The following is a 21,050-nucleotide window of genomic DNA, read 5'->3' on the forward strand; positions in this document are numbered from 1 at the left end:
AACCACACTCTGAACAAGGAAAAATGAGATATGTGTTGACACAAATCAGAATTAACAAAGTTCATGAAGTGTTAGCACAAATCACAAGAGATAATTTTTTTCTATGAAACGACAAAGACAAAAATAAGGTGTGTTGACACAAATCACAATTAATAAACTTGAAAGATGTGTTACCACAAAAAATCAAAAGAGACAATTTTTTCTATGGAAGGATAAGAAAAAAAATTTTGGTGTGGGCTGACACAAATCACAAGAAACAAAGGACAAGGTGTGTTAGCACAAATCACAAAGGACAATTTTTTCTATGAAAGGACAAGAACAAAAACTTGGTGTGGGCAGGGACAAATCACAATTAACAGAAGAAAAGGTGTGCTAACACAAATCACAAGAGACATCGTGAGTTTTATCATATACCTTGGCAGCACCGGTGCTGCTGGGAATTGATGTTAAAGCTGGCAGCCCTGCCACCTCTCCAGTCCTTGGCTGAGGGTCCATCAACAGTCTTCTCGGTGGCTTAAAGACAAGCATCATGCTATCATTTTACAACCAAATGGACATATTTAGGATCTAGGAGAACATGATACCCAAACAAGTGAAACAACATACACATTCTGAAACAAATAAAGGATCGTGAAGGAAAAATTATACCTTCAGATGCGCAGCAGCCTTGTCCTTGTCAGTGAAGACACAAGTGGACTCCATGACATAGTTGGCACCAGCCTCACCCCACAGGATCTAATCAGGGTTCCTGTAGAATTGAAGCAATTCAAGCATCAGCTCACAAGCTCAAAGCTAAAGCCTGAACAAATAAACTCAATCCATGTACAAAATAAGCAAGAGAGAGGACTGGAGAGTACCTTATGCCAAAGACGGTAATCGGCTTGCCACCAAAGAGAAGGGTCTTGGAGTCCTTTGAGGGTGATGTCACCGTGCTTCCAATAAAATGGTGCTTGAGACTGAACATATGGTAGATGAAACAATAACACGTACCTACCAGCCAATACCATAGCTAAGAATAGAGGGTGAGATTGGTGTAGCACTAGCATACCTAGAGACAACAATGAAGGCCCTAGTGCACTACAGACACAAGGAATAGCCAGTTAGTGAGATCATTATTATATCACCATACAAACCCACATATAGCAATAATGTGCTGGAATATTTGTTTTTTCTAAGCGCAGCGAGCTAAACCTCCACAAGAACAATAAATGATGCTGCCATCATTGCAAAAGCTTCACCCACATCAAAAGTTGGAACACCCCACTGAAAGGGATATTGAACGCAAAATGTGGGGGCATATAACAGATTCAACAACAGAGGCAAGCTTCCTGAACATATATTTTTCTTGCTTAATCAAATGTAAAAAGGAAAACAAAATAGTGATAAAGTTATTTATAAAGACTAGATATTGCACATGTTACACATAGTAATTGCTGTATTTTAAATGTACAATTTACTACTAATAAATGTGCAATCAAGAAAATGGTGCTTGTACATAAAAGAATAGAATGAAATCACAGTTCAGTAGCATTCTAATGCAGTTTGCAGTATAAATTCATCATCCTCCATGGCTACATAACAAAAAATTCATTACAACTTCTATGCAATATTTACATGCAGATCAAACAATTATTTTGCTCAAAAAACTTATGCCGGACTGCTTGTACATGGTATACAAGTCACATACCCGACCAAGTAAATTATTAGATACACAGCTAAATCCAGACCTGCATGGCTAATCAACTCATCTTCAGGCATTTTGAGAGCAGCAGGCATCCAACTTAAGAATTTCAAGTATGAACGCATGTCCAAATTGACAAATTTTTGGACAAATGTACCCCCATGACTTGAACTCTCTCTTGAGCCTTTCAGGTACTGTCGGGTTCATAAACCCGGGGTCCCTCAGGGACTGGCTTCCACGCCAGGGCTCGGCCTAGGAGGACGGCTTCTTTTCTTCTGGACCGGCCCAAGAGTCTAAGTTCAACAGACCAAAGCACTCGCTTCAGACCCTGGCCACCTTTGGCCCATCTTTCCGACCGGAGCACTAGCTCAGGCTCAGGCCAACTCCGAACGGACTCTCCGTCGGAGCACTAGCATCAGGCCCCGGCCACCTTCGCATGGCCTCCACTTGGAAAGCCTAACCCGAGGACCGCCTTCGACTCCGACCCCGTGTCTCTGACCAGGGTTCATAGAAAACTCTGCCCATCGTTATTCTCCGACTGGCGCACTAGAGCCGACTAGGGCCATCCGACCGGGGACGCCCGCTCAGAAAGAACCAGAAGGCGTACGAAGGAAGGCAAAATGGGGCTCGCAAGTCAAACCACGGCACCAAGGACCATACCCTGTGGAACAGTACTTTACAACCGCCCTGCCACAAACAGTATTGTAGGCGCTAACATTTACCTCTACAGTATTGTAGGCGTCGGTCAAAACACCCGTACGATAAGACCCCCATGTGCCACTGGGGATCAACAGTATTGTGGGCGCCGGAATTCACCGTACCAGGTGAATGTGGTAAAGCCATGCCTCTAGTCAGCAAGACAACATTTTTGTAGGTACCGACGTCCTCCAGTCTTGAAGAAAGCAGCTCAACCTCCCACATGTACCTGACATTCTGCATCAACAGTATTGTGGGCGCCCACCATTATCCCGTCCCCATCGGTGTGGGCAACAAGGCTTAGAAATGTCCGTACTCTCTCTCCCTCTCACTTGTAAAGCCATCCCCTCCTTCTATAAAAGGGGATGCGCTCCTCTAAACACAGGTAGTTAACCCAAGTCAACTTCTTCAAGTTTAGGTTCATTAGATCGATAGCTCGCAACCCCTCAAGCACACGCTTGGACACTTCGTTCATAGCATAGCTCCTGTCGATCTCGACCCTTCCGACCGGACCGATCGAACACCCCATCTCTCTCTCGTTTGTAACCCCACTACAGACTTTGAGCACCTGGGCTCGGGAATAAAGTCACCGATCGACCCACACTGGACGTAGGGCACGTTGCCTGAACCAGTATAAATCCTGTGTCATTGAGTGCTAGGCCACCTCTGATCACAACGTGCAGCAAAACTACAAATATTTACTAGTTGGTCACTTTCTGTACCGACAGATGGCGCCGTCCGTGGAGAAGACGCTGTACGTTCAACACTTTTTTGGTAATCGGATGGCCCATTTTTCCGCCACCCCCACCATGGCGGGCTCGAGCGATACGATTCGCTTCGGCTCGATGGAATTTCCTACACTCTCGCCCATCGGGATGCGGGTTTCGCCCGTCTTCGAGCCTTCCTAGGCCTTCCGCTTTGGAAGCCTAGACTTCATCGCCGACCGGCCTGGTGTACTCCACCTCCGTGAGGAGGTGCACGTTCTGGCACCCATCGAAGGGGCGCCCTCCATCGACTTTAGGACGTGTGACATCGACAGCACGGCATCTGCGCTTCTATCCGAGCAAACTCTCTGCTCAAACCCCGCTGTAAGTAATACGCGTACTGTTACTTACTCTTCATTTACTATCCCCAATCGAGCACCCAGAGAGACTGTGTCATCCATGCCGCAAACACCGCATGATCGGTTCCCCTACGGCCTCACGTCCTCTGTAGATACGTACGCCCGAGGACTCCAAAGGGTGTTGGCGCCTTTCCCCCTCACATCCGAATTCATGGGAATGGTAGGCTGCGCTCCTGCCGCTTCCCATGAACCCTTGGATGGTGAGGGCGTGAGTGACAATCCAGCATCGGCGATGTGGCACCACGCCGCCGTCCATCCCGAGAGTGCGCCATGGCGGACGCTCCGGGACAGCCACCGGTGGTTGTGGAATCTGCACAGACTCACACCCCTCCGAACCCGTGTGCGGAGGCCCTCGCGTCTGCATGAGCGCACGCCAAGGAATTGCGACAACGGCGGGAGAACCAGCCACCGCCTACGCCGGCTCGGTCGGCCTAGCACGTCGCGCCCCACGCACACGGCCTGGCGGGTGGCGCCCGGGGTCGCGCTCGTTAGGTCCAATGCGACATTGTGAATGAGGGAAATGATGTCCCACTATTCGCCTGGGCTATCCAGAATATCACTGCTGCAGCGATGCTTCTACGCGGTGTTCCCGAGCCCGTCGACCCTTAGGAGCAGGCAGTCTACCGGAACCTCCGGGTTTTAGTAGAAGTCACCGCCGTCCAATAGGCAGAAAGCTCTGCGTCATGACTCTGATGCGCGCCCTCTCTCCCCACCGGGGGAATGGGGACGCGCCAGACGGACTGCTCCGTTCGCTCACCGCTACAGCCGCCAGCACTGGCTCGGAGTGCGGTAGTCACGCCATGGTCCGACCGGGTGCCTGCTCTGCACCTACCATCGGTACATGAGCGGCCTGATCCACACCAGGATGCCCGTAGCGCCATTGGCGACCGGCATCGGTCCCAACATAATAACGCTATCCACCATACGGCGGCAAGTGCCACAAATCCTAGCCAAACCATTGAGGGAATCGGTGAAACATGCCCTAAGCGCAGTCACCGGCCGGACGACCAGAGCCCTAGCCCCGAGGGCCTAGGACCTTGGGCCTTTGGCTGGCATATCTAGAAAGCACTGTTCCCACAGCGTTTCCGGCCGCCCACCAACATCACCAAATACACTGGGGAGACAAACCCAAGCATTTGGCTCGAAGACTTCCGGCTCGCTTGTTGGGCCAGAGGAGTGGATGATGACTTCTTCATCATTCAATATCTTCCCATTTGCGTGGGGGGACATGTTCGGGCGTGGCTCGAATTCCTTCTGCATGATAGCATCCACGACTGGGCGGACCTCAAGAGGGTCTTTGTCGGGAATTTCTAGGGGACGTACATCTGACCGGGGAACTCCTAGGACCTCAAGAGCTATCATCAAGAGCCCAGTGAGTCCCTACAGGATTACATCCGTAGGTTCTCCCAATGATGCAACTCCCTCCCAGACGTCGTCGACGTAGACGTCATCAGCGTGTTCCTCTCCGGGACGAACTATGAGTCCCTTATCCACAAGCTTGGCTGCTTGAAACCCCGTACCACCCGCGACCTGCTTGACGTAGCCACCAACCATGTCTCCGGTGAGGAGGCGGTCGAACCAGTCTTGAGCGAAGGCTAGGACAAGGTCAAAGCCAAACGCACGGACTCGGATGAGGGCCCCTCCACGCAGAGGGGCAAGAAAAATAAAAAGGATAGACGTCGGTCGGACAGCACCCCGCTGGTCACCGTGACTGATCACACAGTCAAGCAGCCCCATTAGGGACTGCCTGACCACTTCAAAAAACTCATGGATGGTCCATGCCCCAACCACGCCTACCCTATCAAACACCTCTACAAGGAGTGTGAGCTCCTCAAATGTTTCCTCCGATAGGCCGGTGGGCCAAAGGAGGGAGACGACAAAGAGGCAGCACCCAAGAAGGAAGGTACGGTAGGCAAAGACGTGGATGACTTCCCCAACGTAGACAAATGTATCATGATCTTTGGTGGATCTGACGTCGTTTGGACCAAGTGACAGCATAAGGTTCGCTATTGAGAGGCATGCGCTGCCGAGTCGGCCATCCCCTCCTTCCTCAGCTGGTCGGAGTCTCCGATCACCTACGATCAGAAGGACCATCCCTCCCACGTCGCAAGACTAGGACACTATCCGCTCATCGTTGACCCCATCGTTCGCAAGAAGCGGCTTACGAAGGTGCTGATGGATGGCGACAATGGCCTCAACATCCTGTACATCAACACCCTCGATGCCATGCGCATCCCCCGATCAGAACTCCGCCCAGCGGGCTCCCCCTTCCACGGGGTAATCCCGGGAGCGCAGGCATACCCGCTCGGGCAGATCGATCTGCCCGTCACGTTTGGCAGCCGAGCCAACTTCTGCTCGGAGGTCCTCACCTTTGAGGTGGTGGACTTTCCAGGGTCCTACCACGCCATCTTGGGGCGACCATGCTACGCGAGATTCATGGCAATCCCCAACTACACCTACCTCAAGCTGAAGATGCCGGGACCAAACGACATCATCACTATGAGCAGCGCATTCTTGCACGCCTTCACGTGCGACCGTGAACACTACGAGCTTGCCACTACGGTCATCAACTCGTCCAAACTCCCGCGGCTTGGGGAGTCGTTGATCCCGGTAGCCCCGGACTATAACCAACCAACTTCCTCGCTGGCCTTCCGTCCGTTCGAAGAAACCAAGACGGTGGGAATCAACCTCACCAACCCTACCAAGACAGTTCGGATCGGGACCCAGCTCTCGGCCAAATAGGAATGCAAGCTCATCGACTTCCTACGCGACAATCATGATGTCATCGCATGACAGTCGTCTGACATGCCGGGGATACCTCGGGAGGTCGCTGAGCATGCACTATGCCTTACCCCGGGCTCTAAGCCTGCTAAACAACGCCTGCATCGCTTCGACGACGAAAGGCGTAGGGCCATAGGCGAGGAAATCGCCAAACTCCTGGCAGCCGGGTTCATCAGGGAGGTCTTCCATTCCGACTGGCTCGCCAATCCTGTCCTAGTCAGAAAGAAGACCGGGAAGTGGAGAATGTGCATTGATTATACTAGACTTAACAAAGCATGCCCGAAGGATCATTTCCCATAACCACACATAGACCAGATAGTTGACTCCACCTCGGGTTGTGAAATCCTCTCCTTTCTAGATGCCTACTCAGGCTATCACCAAATCGCGATGAAAGAGTCCGATCAGCTCACAACCTCGTTCATCACCCTGTATGGTTCGTACTACTATGTGACCATGCCTTTCAGCCTGAAGAACGCTGGCGCCACCTACCAAAGGTGCATGCAGCAATGCTTCGCTGACCAAATCGACCCGCTCGACCAGCCTAATCAGGCTGAGCGGCCAAAACCAACAATCGCCGTCTATGTTGATGACATAGTGGTCAAAATGACTCAAGCTTGCGACCTGATCGCAAACTTGTCCACGATGGTTGCAAACCTCCGAAGGTTCAACATCAAGCTGAATCCCAAAAAGTGTGTTTTCGGGGTTCCAAAGGGGAAACTGCTTAGATACACCGTATCCGAGTGCGGCATCGAAGCCAACCCTAAAAAGATCATGGCCATCTCCAACATGGGCCCCATATGCAACGTCAAGGGTGTGCATAGGCTCACCGATTGCCTGGCTGCCCTAAGCCGCTTCATCTCCCGGCTCGGCGAACGGGGAATGTGAAAGGTCCTAATGGCTAGAGGGGGTGAATAGCCTAATAAAAATTTCTACAACAACACTTAACAAAATGGTTAGACAATTATGAGGCGAAGCAAGTGTTGCGCTAGCCTACTCAAAATGCAAGCCACCTACCACAATTCTAGTTTAGATAGTGTCGATTCACACAAGAACTATGACACTACCTTATGTTGGTGTGCTCTCAAAGGCTAACTAAAAAGCCACACCAACCAAGCAAGCAAGCTCTCACAACTAGCTACACTAAAGAGCTTGTCAACTAGTTTGCGGTAAAGTAAAGATAGTGATCGAGATAGTTATACCGTCGTGTCGAGGAGTGAACCAATCAATCACAAGGATAAAAAACAATGAAGACCAATCACCTCGGAATCAAAGGATGAACACAATAATTTTTACCGAGGTTCACTTGCTTGCCGGCAAGCTACTCCTCGTTGTGGCGATTCACTCACTTAGAGGTTCACGCACTAATTGGCTTCATACGCCAAACCCTCAATAGGGTGCCGCACAACCAACACAAGATGAGGATCACACAAGCCACAAGCAATCCACTAGAGTACCTTTTGGCTCTCTGCCGGGGAAAGGTCAAGAACCCCTCACAATCACCACGATCGGAGCCGAAGATAATCACCACCCTCCGCTCAACGATCCTCGTTGCTTCAAGCCATCTAGGTGGCGGCAACCACCAAGAGTAACAAGCGAAATCAACAGCGAAACATGAACACCAAGTGCCTCTAGATGCAATCACTCAAGCAATGCACTTGGATTCACTCCCAATCTCACTATGATGATGAATAAACGATGAAGATGAGTGGGAGGACTTTGGCTAGGCTCACAAGGTTGCTATGTCAATGAAAATGGCCAAAGATATGATCCATAGCCGACCATGGGGATTAAATAGAAGTCCCCATGAAATAGAGCCGTTGTACCCCTTTACTGGGCACACTGCGCTCTGACCGGATGCTCCGGTCATACTGACCAGACCTTGGACTTAGCGTTCAGTCCACTGATTTATGCCATGTGTCACTCTGAGCTAAAACTGAATCGTCAGATCACAATGGCTAAGTGCCGACCGGACGCTCCGGCAAAACTGATCGGATGCTGCAGCCTCAGCGTCCGGTCGAGTACAGTAAGGGTCCAAATCCATTTTTCCTCGACCGGATGCGTCCGGTCCACCTCGACCGGACACAGCCCAGCGTCCGATGGAGTACCCTAGCTACTATATCGCCAAGTCAGCGCGACCGAACGTAGCCAGTCAGCGTCCGGTGCATTCAGATCCAGCGTTCGGTCACTTGACCGATGCTGGCATCTCCTTTGTTTCCTTCATCCTTGCTCAAATGTGCTAACTACCAAGTGTATCACCTTGTGTACATGTGTTAGCATATTTTCACAAACATTTTCAAGGGTGTTAGCACTCCACTAGATCCTAAATGCATATGCAATGAGTTAGAGCATCTAGTGGCACTTTGATAACTACATTCCGATACGAGTTTCACCCCTCTTAATAGTACGGCTATCAAACCTAAGTATGATCACACTCTCTAAGTGTCTTGATCACCAAAACAAAATAGCTCCTACAAATTATACCTTTGCCTTGAGCTTTTTATTTTTCTCTTTCTTCTTTTCAAGTTTAATCCCTTGATCATCGCCATGCCATCACCATTGTCATGTTATGATCTTCATTAGCTTCTCCACTTGAAGTGTGCTACCTATCTCATGATCACTTGATAAACTAGGTTAGCACTTAGGGTTTCATCAATTCACTAAAACCAAACTAGAGCTTTCAATCTCCCCCTTTTTGGTAATTGATGACAACCCTTATACAAAGATATGAATTGAAATTCAATTGAGTCCATGTTGCTTGCCCAAGCATATTTACCATGTGTAAAAGGATATGGACAAGTTTCATGAACCCCAAATGGTAGCAATTGCTCCCCCTACATATGTGCTAAGAATTTGGATTGTAGCTTGCACATATGCTTAGATAGGAAATATAGGAGTCAATGTCTACCAAATGATGCTAAGGTATAAAAGATGGACCTTTGAAGCGTGATACCAATCAGAGTGCACCAATATACCATCCTTAGCACCATGGTTAGCTCAATGTCACTTGGAAACATATTTTGGAAAGATACCACTTGTAAAGACTTACTTGGAAATGAAAGTTATCTAGTGATTTCATTTCATCATTCAATCTTACAACTAACATTCATCACACAAGCATGGATTTTTAAATTTAATACTTGTGCCATGCAAGCAAACATATGAAATGCACATTCAAATGCACCATATAAGTTCATGAGCTTGCTCCCCCTACTTATGTGCTCAAAATTTTAATTTATCCCTTTCCTTTGTCATATCTCTCCCCCTATGTCATATATCAAGGTATCTTTATGTTTCACTCCCTTTATGATATTTCTTCCCCTTTTTCACTATCTTTGCTACTATCTTTGTTTCTCTCCCCCTTTGTCATCAATGACCACAAAGGTTCCAAATATAGATAGTATTACTTGTAGGGTTGAGATTATCAATGTCAATCAATGGGGTGAGGATCATTTTCCCAAATTTGGTCTAATCTAGATCATTTGCCAAAGATATTTAACTCGGTTTGATCCAAGGACAAGCTTCTTCACACCTCCAAATAAGGGTTATCTTGTACCATGTTGAGTTAAACACTTAGAGCTCATATTCTAGATTAAACACTAGGTTTACAAACCCATAAACATGTCATATGCTATCACTAGATCATGTCAAGCATAGAGGCAATAGTGATACCATATAAACATCAAATTCATTTGATTTTCATGAATGAGCCTAATAAAATAGAACCATTTGAAAGGTCCTAATAAGATTGAAAATATGACTAGATGCACTAAACATGTCCTTAGCAAGGATGTATGCCATGCTAATCAAATTTTACCTTGGATTGCTCGAAGGAGAGGCATGTCATATGAGTGGGGGGTGCATCAACACATATTTGAGAAATTCAATATGTTCAACTCATTCCTTAGCTTGCAAAACCTTTTCTCATCCAATGGCTTGGTGAATATATCAGCAAATTGATCTTCGGTGCCTACACTCTCAATGCAAATATCCCCTTTTTGTTGGTGATCTCTTATGAAATGGTGGCGGACATCAATGTGCTTTGTTCTTGCATGTTGCACCAGATTGTTGGTTAGCTTGATTGCACTTCATTGTCACATAGCAATGGCACTTTCTTGAACTTGATTCCAAAGTCACTCAAGGTGGCCTTCATCCAAAGTATTTGTGCACAACAACTACTGGCGGATATGTATTCGGCTTCGGCGGTTGATAATACAACACTATTTTGCTTCTTTGATGACCATGAAATAAGTGATCTTCCCAACAATTGACATGTGCCCGATGTGCTCTTTCTTTCAACCTTGCATCCTGCATAGTCCAAGTCGAAATAACCAACTAGCTCAAACTTTGCTCCTTTGGGATACCACAAACCAACATTTGGTGTATGCTTCAAGTACCTTAATATCCTCTTTGTAGCCTTCAAATGACTTTCTCTTGGTGAGGCTTGAAATCTTGCACACATGCATACACTAAACATGACATCCGGCCTTGATGCGGTCACATAGAGTAGGCTTCCAATCATAGACCGATACAACTTTTGATCCACCATGTTTCCACTTACATCACTATCCAAGTTGCCATTGGTTCCCATTGGTGTGCTAATGACTTTGCTATCAATCATGCCAAACTTCTTAATCATGTCCTTGATATACTTGCCTTGACTTACAAAAGTACCATTCTTCAATTGCTTGATTTGAAGACCAAGGAAGTAACTCAACTCTCCGGTCATGGACATTTCAAACTCATTAGCCATCATCTTTCCAAACTCATCACAAAAATCTTGATTGGTTGATCCAAATATGATGTCATCAACATAGATTTGCAATACAAATAGATCTTTTCCAATCTTCTTGATGAAAAGAGTTGTGTCAACCTTGCCCATTTTGAACCCTTTAGAGAGGAGGAAGTCCCTCAATCTCTCATAACATGCTCTAGGTGCTTGCTTCAAGCCATATAATGCCTTCTTCAACTTGTACACATGGTTAGGCTTCTTGTCATCTTCAAAACTGGGAGGTTGCTCAACATATACTTCTTCATTAATATAACCATTGAGAAATGCACTCTTAAGATCCATTTGATAGAGCTTGATGTTGTGGGCACAAGCATAGGCTAGCAAGATTCTTATTGCTTCCAATCTAGCAACCGGGGCATATGTTTCTCCAAAGTCAAGACCTTCAACTTGTGTATAGCCTTGTGCTACCTTGCTTTGTTCCTTACTACTATCCCATCTTGATCTTGCTTGTTTCTAAAGACCCATTTGGTTCCAATCACATTGTGTCCCTTTGGTCTCTCTACTAATTCCCATCCTTGATTTCTTATGAAGTTGTTCAATTCTTCATGCATAGCATTCACCCAATCAACATCTTTCAAAGCTTCATCTATCTTCTTTGGTTCAATGGATGACACAAATGAGAAGTGTTCACAAAATAATGCCAATCTTGATCTTGTTTGCACACCTCTTGAAATATCACCAATGATTGTATCCAAAGGATGATCTCTTGCAATACTTGTTGGTTGGAGCAATGGAACTTGATTGATCGCACTTGCTTGATCATTGGGTTGAGATGATGTACTAGCCACTTGATCTTGTTCATTGTCATGAGAGCCACTTGCACTAACTTGATTTGTATCATCTTGCACATTTGAGTTAGAGAGCACATGCACTTGATCATCTTCATCATCATTCACTTGCCTAGGCCTCAATTTACCAATATCTATGTTCTTCATGGCATTTGAAAGTTGAATGCCTCTAAAATCTTCCAAGTTCTCATTCTCTACTTGTGAACCCTTGGTTTCATCAAATTCAACATCATGAACTTCCTCAAGAGTACCACTATCCAAATTCCAAACTCTATATGCTTTGCTTGTAGTGGAGTAACCAAGTAGGAATCCTTCATTACATTTCTTGTCAAGCTTGCCCAATCTTGTGCCTTTCTTCAAGATATAGCATTTGCAACCAAAGACCTGAAAATATGCAATGTTGGGCTTTCTACCATTCAAGAGCTCATATGGGGTCTTCTCTTTCAATCGGTGACAATAGAGGCGGTTGCTACAATAGCAAGCCATGTTGATAGCTTCGGCCCAAAAAGATTGACTCACATTATACTCACTAAGCATAGACCTTGCCATATCAATAAGTGTTCTATTCTTTCTCTCAACAAGGCCATTTGATTGTGGAGTGTATTTGGCCGAGAATTGATGTCTAATTCCAAATTTATCACATAACTCATCAATTCTAGTGTTCTTGAACTCACTACCATTGTCACTTCTAACTCTCTTGATGGTTATTTCAAACTCATTGTGAATGCCTTTGACAAATGATTTGAATGTTGCAAATACATCACTTTTGTCCACTAGAAAGAATACCCATGTGTATCTAGTGTAGTCATCCACTATCACAAATCCATATTTGTTTCCACCGATACTAGTGTATTGTGTTGGCCCAAACAAATCCATATGCAATAACTCAAATGCTTTACTAGTGCTCATCATGCTTTTCTTAGGATGGGTGTTTCCAACTTGTTTACCGGCTTGATAAGAGCTACAAAGCTTATCTTTTTCAAACACAACATCTTTTAAGCCTTTAACTAAGTCATGCTTAACCAATCTATTCAATTGTTTCATTCCAACAAAACTAAGCCTTCTATGCCATAACCAACCCATGCTAGATTTAGTGAACAAGCATGTAGATAATCTAGCTTCACTAGCATTGAAATCAACCAAGTATAGGTTCTCACATCTAAAACCTTTGAAGATCAAATTAGAGCCATCTACACTTATGATCTCTACATCATCTATCCCAAATATGCATTTGAATCCAAGATCACACAATTGAGCCACGGATAGCAAATTAAAGTTCAAGCTCTCTACTAGCAACACATTGGATATGCTCATGTCATTGGATATTGCAATCTTACCAAGCCCTTTGACCTTGCCTTTGCCATTGTCACCAAATGTGATACTATCATAACCATCATTGCCATTGGTGTTCATTGAGTTGAACATTCTTGCATCACCGGTCATGTGTTGAGTGCACCCACTATCAAGAACCCAATGCCTTTCTCCAGCTTTGTAATTGACCCACAAAAAAGATCAATTCTTTTTAGGTACCCAAACTTGCTTGGGTCCTTGAAGGTTAGTCACTAGGCTCTTTGGCACCCAAATGGCTTTCTTCTTTGAGCCCATCTATGGTTTACCAATGAACTTAGCCTTTACACCATTTGTATCCTTAGTAAGCATATAGCATGAATCAAGCTTAATGAAGGATACATTAGCATTTTTGCTCTTGTTTTTGCATTCTTGCTCTTTATGACCAACTTGCTTGCAACTAGTGCAAAACCGACCATTGTTCTTCACAAAACTAGTCTTGTGAGGAGCAAAGGCCGCCTTGCCTATCTTGGGGGTATAGCCCAATCCCTCTTTGTAGAGAGAAGCTCTTTGGCTACCCAAGCACATAAGCAAGCGGTCCTTACCACCATAAGCCTTAGCTAAGGTGTGAGTGAGCTTAGTGACCTCCTTCTTGAGGTTCTCATTCTCAACCACTAGTGAGGCATCACAAGCGAGACCATCACTACTAGATGAGGTAGAAGTGGAAGTGCTACAAGAAGGGTTAGTAGTAGCAACAATGATAGGCATAGATAGTGATGTATCAATTAAATCACAAGTTACACCTACATCATAAGTTTCAACATGCTTCTTTTTATCTTGTTCATTAAGCAAAGTGAAATGACCTTTTTCAAGCTTTTTGTGAGCCTTGCCAAGCTTCTCATGGGCTTCCTCTAGCTTTTCATGAGTTGCTTTGAGCTCATCAAGGGCTTGCTTAAGGGCTTTTACCTCCTTATTCAAGCTCTTGCATTCCCTTCTCTTAATGTCAAAGTGTTCTTTAGCATCTTCTAGCATGTCAAATAATTCATCCTTAGTAGGTTCATCATCATCACTATCACTATCCTTTTCATTTTCATGTTCATTATCATCAACATGTTCTTCATCACTTTCATCATCACAAGATTGTACCTTAGTGGCCTTAGCCATGAAGCATGATGAAGATTCAAAGAGAAAAGGCTTCTCATTGATGGCAATACTTGCAAGAACCTTCTTCTTGGTGGTCTTGTGATCATCACTATCATCATCATCATCACTTGAGGAAGCATCACTATCCCAAGTGACTACATATGAACCACCCTTCTTCTTCTTGAATGCCATCTTATCCTTCTTCTCTTTCTTTTCCTTCTTGTCCTTCTTCTTGTTCTTCTTGTTGTCATAATCATTGTCGCTATTGTATGGGCATTGAGCAACAAGATGATCTTTGCTTCCATACTTGAAGCACCTTCTTGACTCTTCTTTGTTCTTGAATGAAGATTTCTTTCTTCTTGCACGGTAGCCCTTCTTCACCATGAACTTGCCAAATCTTTTGACAAAGAGAGCCATCATCTCATCATCATCATCATCATCCCAAGATTCATCTTCTTCACTTGATGTCTCTTGCTTAGCTTTGCCCTTTGATGATGTGGCTTTGAATGCCATGCTCTTCTTTTTCTCATCTTTCTTCTCTTCTTTTTTCTCTCTCTTTTCTTCCTTCTCATCATCATCTCTATAAGCATCATCGGTCATGATATCTCCTAAGATTTGATTTGGTGTCATTGTATCTAAACCGGACCTCACTAGAATAGTGACCAATGTACCAAATTTTGAGGGTAAGCATCTCAAGAACTTATTTGAGAACTCCTGCCCTCTATCTTCTCACCAAGTGCCTTGAGATCATTTACAATCACTTCCATCCGATGAAACATGTCTGGCACACTTTCATCTTCCTTCATCTTGAAACTAGCAAATTTATCCTTGAGAATGTATGCCTTTGCACCCTTGATTGCCTTGGTGCCCTCAAATGATTCTTCCAATTTCTTCCATGCCTCATGAGCTCTCTCAATGTTCTTGATTTGCTCAAATGTTTTCTTATCCAAAGCATCATGGATGGCACTAAGAGCAATGTCATTGTTTTGGAGTAGCAATTCTTTAGTGGTGGTGGGAGTCTCTTCATCTTCAATCTCAATTTTTGTTTCTACCACCTTTCAAATCTTCCTATTGATTGACTTAATATATGTTGTCATCTTAGCCTTCCAATAGGAATAATTTATGCCATCAAATTGGGGTGGCTTCTTGGTGTTGTTGATTTGAGCCATTTTTACACCGAAGGTTGTTAATCCTCAAATAACGGTGACCTCGGCTCTGATACCACTTGAAAGGTCCTAATGGCTAGAGGGGAGGTGAATAGCCTAATAAAAATTTCTACAACAATACTTAACAAAATGGTTAGACAATTATGAGGTAAAGCAAGTGTTGCGCTAGCCTACTCAAAATACAAGCCACCTACCACAATTCTAGTTTAGATAGTGTCAATTCACACAAGAGCTATGACACTACCTTATGTTGGTGTGCTCTCAAAGGCTAACTAAAAAGCCACACCAACCAAGCAAGCAAGCTCTCACAACTAGCTACACTAAAGAGCTTGTCAACTAGTTTGCGGTAAAGTAAAGAGAGTGATCGAGATAGTTATACCGCCATGTCGATGAGTGAACCAATCAATCACAAGGATGAAAAACAATGAAGACCAATCACCTCGAAATCAAAGGATGAACACAATGATTTTTACCGATGTTCACTTGCTTGCTGGCAAGCTACTCCTCGTTGTGGTGATTCACTCACTTGGAGGTTCACGCGCTAATTGGCTTCACACACCAAACCCTCAATAGAGTGATGCACAACCAACACAAGATAAGGATCACACAAGCCACGAACAATCCACTAGAGTACCTTTTGGCTCTCCGCCGGGGAAAGGTCAAGAACCCCTCACAATCACCACGATCGGAGTCGGAGACAATCACCACCCTCCGCTCAATGATCCTCACTGCTTCAAGCCGTCTAGGTGGCGGCAACCACCAAGAGTAACAAGCAAAATCCGCAGCGAAACATGAACACCAAGTGCCTCTAGATGCAATCACTCAAGCAATGCACTTGGATTCACTCCCAATCTCACTATGATGATGAATCAATGATGGAGATGAGTGGGAGGACTTTGGCTAGGCTCACAAGGTTGCTATGTCAATGAAAATGGCCAAAGATATGAGCCATAGCCGGCCATGGGGCTTAAATAGAAGTCCCCACGAAATAAAGCCGTTGTACCCCTTCACTGGGCACACTGCGCTCTGACCGGATGCTCTGGTCATACTGACCGAACCCTGGACTTAGCGCCCGGTCCACTGATTTATGCCACATGTCACTTTGAGTTAAAACTGAATCGTCAGATCACAATGGCTAAGTGCCGACCGGACGCTCTGGCAAAACTAATCGGACGCTGGAGCCTCAGTGTCCGGTCGAGTACAGTAAGGGTCCAAATCCATTTTTCCTCGATCGGACACATCCGGTCCACCTCGACCGGACACAGCCCAGCATCCGGTGGAGTACCCTAGCTATTGTACTACCAAGTCAGCGCGACCGGACGCAGCCAGTTAGCGTCCGGTGCATTCAGATCCAGCGTCCAGTCACTTGACCGATGCTGGCATCTCCTCTGTTTCCTTCACTCTTGCTCAAATGTGCTAACTACCAAGTGTATCACCTTGTGTACATGTGTTAGCATATTTTCACAAACATTTTCAAGGGTGTTAGCACTCCACTAGATCCTAAATGCATATGCAATGAGTTAGAGCATCTAGTGGCACTTTGATAACCGCATTCCGATACGAGTTTCACCCCTCTTAATAGTACAGCTATCAAACCTAAGTGTGATCACACTCTCTAAGTGTCTTGATCACCAAAACAAAATAGCTCCTACAAATTATACCTTTGCCTTGAGCTTTTTGTTTTTCTCTTTCTTCTTTTCAAGTTTAATCCCTTGATCATCGCCATGCCATCACCATTGTCATGTTATGATCTTCATTAGCTTCTCCACTTAAAGTGTGCTACCTATCTCATGATCACTTGATAAACTAGGTTAGCACTTAGGGTTTCATCAATTCACCAAAACCAAACTAGAGCTTTCAGGATGCCGCTCTACGAGCTCCTCAAAAGGACTGATGCCTTTGTCTGGACTGAGGAAGCCCAGCAGGCTCTCGAAAGCCTCAAAACATCCCTAACATCAGCCCCAATCCTCGTCGCTCCCGAGCGGGGAGAACCCCTCCTCCTTTACGTCGTGGCAAGTAACCATGTGGTGAGCGCCACCCTAGTCGTAGAGAGGGAGGAACCGGGACACCAACTCAAAGTGCAGTGACCCGTATACTTCATTGGAGAAGTGCTTACCGACTCCAAGGTCCGGTACCCCCAGGTGCAAAAACTCCTATACACCGTACTAATGGCGACCAGGAAGCTCCTACACTACTTCACCGACCACGAAGTCACGGTCATCACTTCATACCCACTCGGAGACATCGTCCGCAACTATGATGACGTGGGACGAATCTCCAAGTGGGCTCTTGAACTCATGGGCCACGACATCAGATATACCCCCCGCACCGCTATTAAGTCTCAGGCTCTCACGTATTTTGTCGCTGAATGGACGGAGGTCCAGCTACCAATCTCAGACGTCACCCACGAATATTGGACAATATACTTCGACGGGTCCGTAATGGCGCCCGGCTTGAGAGCTGGAGTGGTTCTGATCTCTCCGGATGGGAGTAGGCTCCGTTATGCCAGCCGCCTCCACTTCTCAGCTTCAAACAATGCCACGGAATATGAGGCCCTTATCAACGGACTTCGCATCGCCATCGAGCTCGGCACTACACGACTCTACGTCCGTGGCGACTCAGAACTAGTCGTTGATCAGGTCATGAAGGAGTCCTCCTGCAAAAGCCCCCTCATGGTGACACACTGCCAAGAGGTGCACAAGCTCGAGGACAAATTCCATGGGATTGAACTGCATCACATCCCTCGAAGGGACAACGATACCGCCAATTTCCTCGCAAAACTGACCGCCAGGCAAGATCTATCCCCGAGCAGGGTCTTCATCAACGACATCCACGAGCCATCCACTCACATCTTGGAAGGTCCAACCCGGACGCACCCCAACGTCTAGCCAGTGCTCGGGGGCTCTGACCCCAATGCCCAACCAGCGCCCAGGGGCTCCGATCCCAGTACCTCTACGCCACCTGCGAGCGTCGCCGTATTGGTGCTCAGTCAGACCGATTGGTGAGTACCGCTACTCGCCCACATCCTCGAAGAAGTTCTCCCGCCTGAAAGGACAAAGGCCCAACGAATCACTCGATGCGCCAAGACCTTCGTCGCACTCGGTGACGAGCTCTACAAACGGAGCCCATCAGGGGTACTCATGAAGTGTATCCTCACTAGCCAAGGGAGGGAACTCCTCCTCGAGGTTCATGCCTGCATTTGCGGGCATCATGTGGCCCCAAGGTTGCTGGTCGGAAAAGCCTTCCACCAAGGTTTTTACTGGCCCACCGCACTACGAGATGCAGAGGAAGTCGTTCGCAGGTGTGAGGGATGCTAGTTCTACGCCCGGCAAACCCATTTGCTGGCACAAGAGCTCCAAACCATCCCTATCACCTAGCCATTCGTGGTCTGGGGCCTCGACATGGTAGGACCCCTCAAAAAGGCCCTAGGCGGTTTCACTCACCTACTCGTAACGGTCGACAAATTCACCAAATGGATAGAGGCCAAACCCATCACCAACATTCGGTCAGAGGAGGTAGTCAAATTCTTCCTTAACATCATCTACCGATTTGGCGTTCCCAACTATATCATCACTGACCACGGGACTAACTTCACCGGAAAAATGTTCCTAAACTTTAGCGACGGATACGGCATCAGGATCGACTGGGCCTTGATTGGACATCCACGAACTAATGGTCAGGTCAAACATGCCAATGGCATGGTCCTCCAAGGACTTAAGTCACGCATCTTCGACCGACTCAACAAATACACTGGGCGATGGGTTGCTGAGGTCCCAGCGATCCTCTAGAGCCTAAGAATGACCCCAAACCGATCCACAGGATTCACACCCTTCTTCTAGGCCTATGGAGCTGAGGCAATGTTGCCCTCCGACCTCGGCCATGGTGCATCAAGAGTGAAGGCTTTCGACCACAACCGAGCCGCGGAGGCCCAACAAGACACAGTTGACCTACTCGAAGAGGCCTATGAAGCAACCATCATCCGCTCCGCTCGCTACCAACAAACCCTCCACAGGTACCACGAAAGGAAGATCAGAGGAAGGATTCTCGAAGTCGACGACCTCATACTCCGAAGGACCCAATCAACGAAGGAAAAACACAAGCTCTCTCCACCATGGGAAGGACCCTATACGGTAACCGAAGTAGTCTGACTTGTCACCTACCGACTGGAGGACAACAACGGCAACCTTCTCAACAATACATGGAACATTGAACAGCTATGTCGTTTTCCCCTAAATTTGATCTAAACCACTTTTTAGTTAGAACATGCTCCCGTAAGAGCACCCCTGCCTGAAACACTTTTAGCCCGGGTCGCTCGGGGGCTCCATAAGGGTACAATATTAAAATATTACCTCTCTTTTTACTATCGCACGATAAAGCAACTGTGTCCCCAAATAGAAACACATTCCATTCCTTGTGTTTACCTTATGTAACTCTGTTCTTACTCCCAACCAAACACACCCCGCCTTTTCCTACGGTTATGAATAGCTGAGCCTCATGGGCCACGCCCCGGGCTCACAAGGTCGTAGCCTATAGAACAAACGGGCAGGTACGAGAAAGAAAGGATAAAAAACAAAAGTTATGCTAAGATAAACATAGGGAACAAATATTGTGGTTCTGTCACAAGGACAGCACGAACGTATTCATTAATATAGAAAACTATTCACATGGGGATTCACCCACAAACCTAAACTATTGCATTCTCTGGTGCTACAAATACTACCACGGTCGCTCAACGACGTCGCCTGGAGGCCAAAGAAGAAACCAGATGCAACCACCAGGGACCCGCTCAGCTCTGCTCCTTCGACTTCGGCGAATGCAATAAAAATCTTCAGGGCATCGCACCTATAGATGCTCAGCAGAAGAGCATGGAGCCCCTGGCTAGAGGCACCACCACACGAAATCTCCGCCGAGAGACCAACCGCCCCCCTAAGTCAATTGAATTGCTTAGTATCCACACCTGAGATACAGGTAGGAAGCGAAGGGGCGTCCCATGTGGGCCATGCCGACTCCGTCTCAAATGACGAGCATGGGTCCCGGTCAGACATTTCCAACTAAAGCTCTCTGAACCCCATCTCTCAGGTCATCAAGGTGAGCATGTGTTCATTAATACAAAACTATTCACACGAGGGCTAACCCATGATTGACAAGCGCATGTCCCGGTCGGACGTTTCTGACTAGAGCTCTTCAAACCCCATCACTCCAGTCGTCAAGGTAAAACACTATCAAAGCCCCTCTATTTCAATTTAAAACATTCATACATCCATACATGCATTTCATTCCATACGCCTGAACCCCTCGGGCGGTTAGGGCACGAACCGCTTGGGGGCTCAGGAACTAAGCATCGCACGTGCAGCGAAATGCATCAGAACGCTCCGTGTTGCGTTATGAAGCAGCGGTTGCCTCATTCGATATGAGTAACCAACAGAGCCAGGGGAGAAAACCATAGATGAGCACCATGCGGCCCTAGCCTGGTCTGGTAGACCAGTTCATCTCAACCTTCTTATTCGATCCTGAACCTCTCGCCAAGCCCATAGAATCTCCATCGAGGGGAGGCTGAAAGGCCACCCAGGTTGGTCTCTAGAATGACCTAGGCATC

General features: G+C 46.4%; 2 protein-coding genes across 2 annotated transcripts; both read left to right on the forward strand.

Moving 5' to 3' along the window:
- The first annotated feature begins 5,936 nt into the window (after window positions 1–5,936).
- Window positions 5,937–6,242, forward strand: LOC136462870 (uncharacterized). The gene has a single exon (XM_066461909.1). The coding sequence runs from the start codon at window positions 5,937–5,939 to the stop codon at window positions 6,240–6,242; it is 306 nt and encodes a 101-aa protein (XP_066318006.1).
- Window positions 6,243–17,895: 11,653 nt separating this feature from the next.
- On the forward strand, window positions 17,896–18,342 carry LOC136462879 (uncharacterized). Its single transcript, XM_066461920.1, has one exon. It carries the CDS (start codon window positions 17,896–17,898, stop codon window positions 18,340–18,342), a length of 447 nt encoding a protein of 148 aa, XP_066318017.1.
- The last annotated feature ends 2,708 nt before the right edge of the window (window positions 18,343–21,050 follow it).

Source organism: Miscanthus floridulus, chromosome 1 (genome assembly GCF_019320115.1).
Source record: "Miscanthus floridulus cultivar M001 chromosome 1, ASM1932011v1, whole genome shotgun sequence".
Taxonomy (NCBI): domain Eukaryota; kingdom Viridiplantae; phylum Streptophyta; class Magnoliopsida; order Poales; family Poaceae; genus Miscanthus; species Miscanthus floridulus.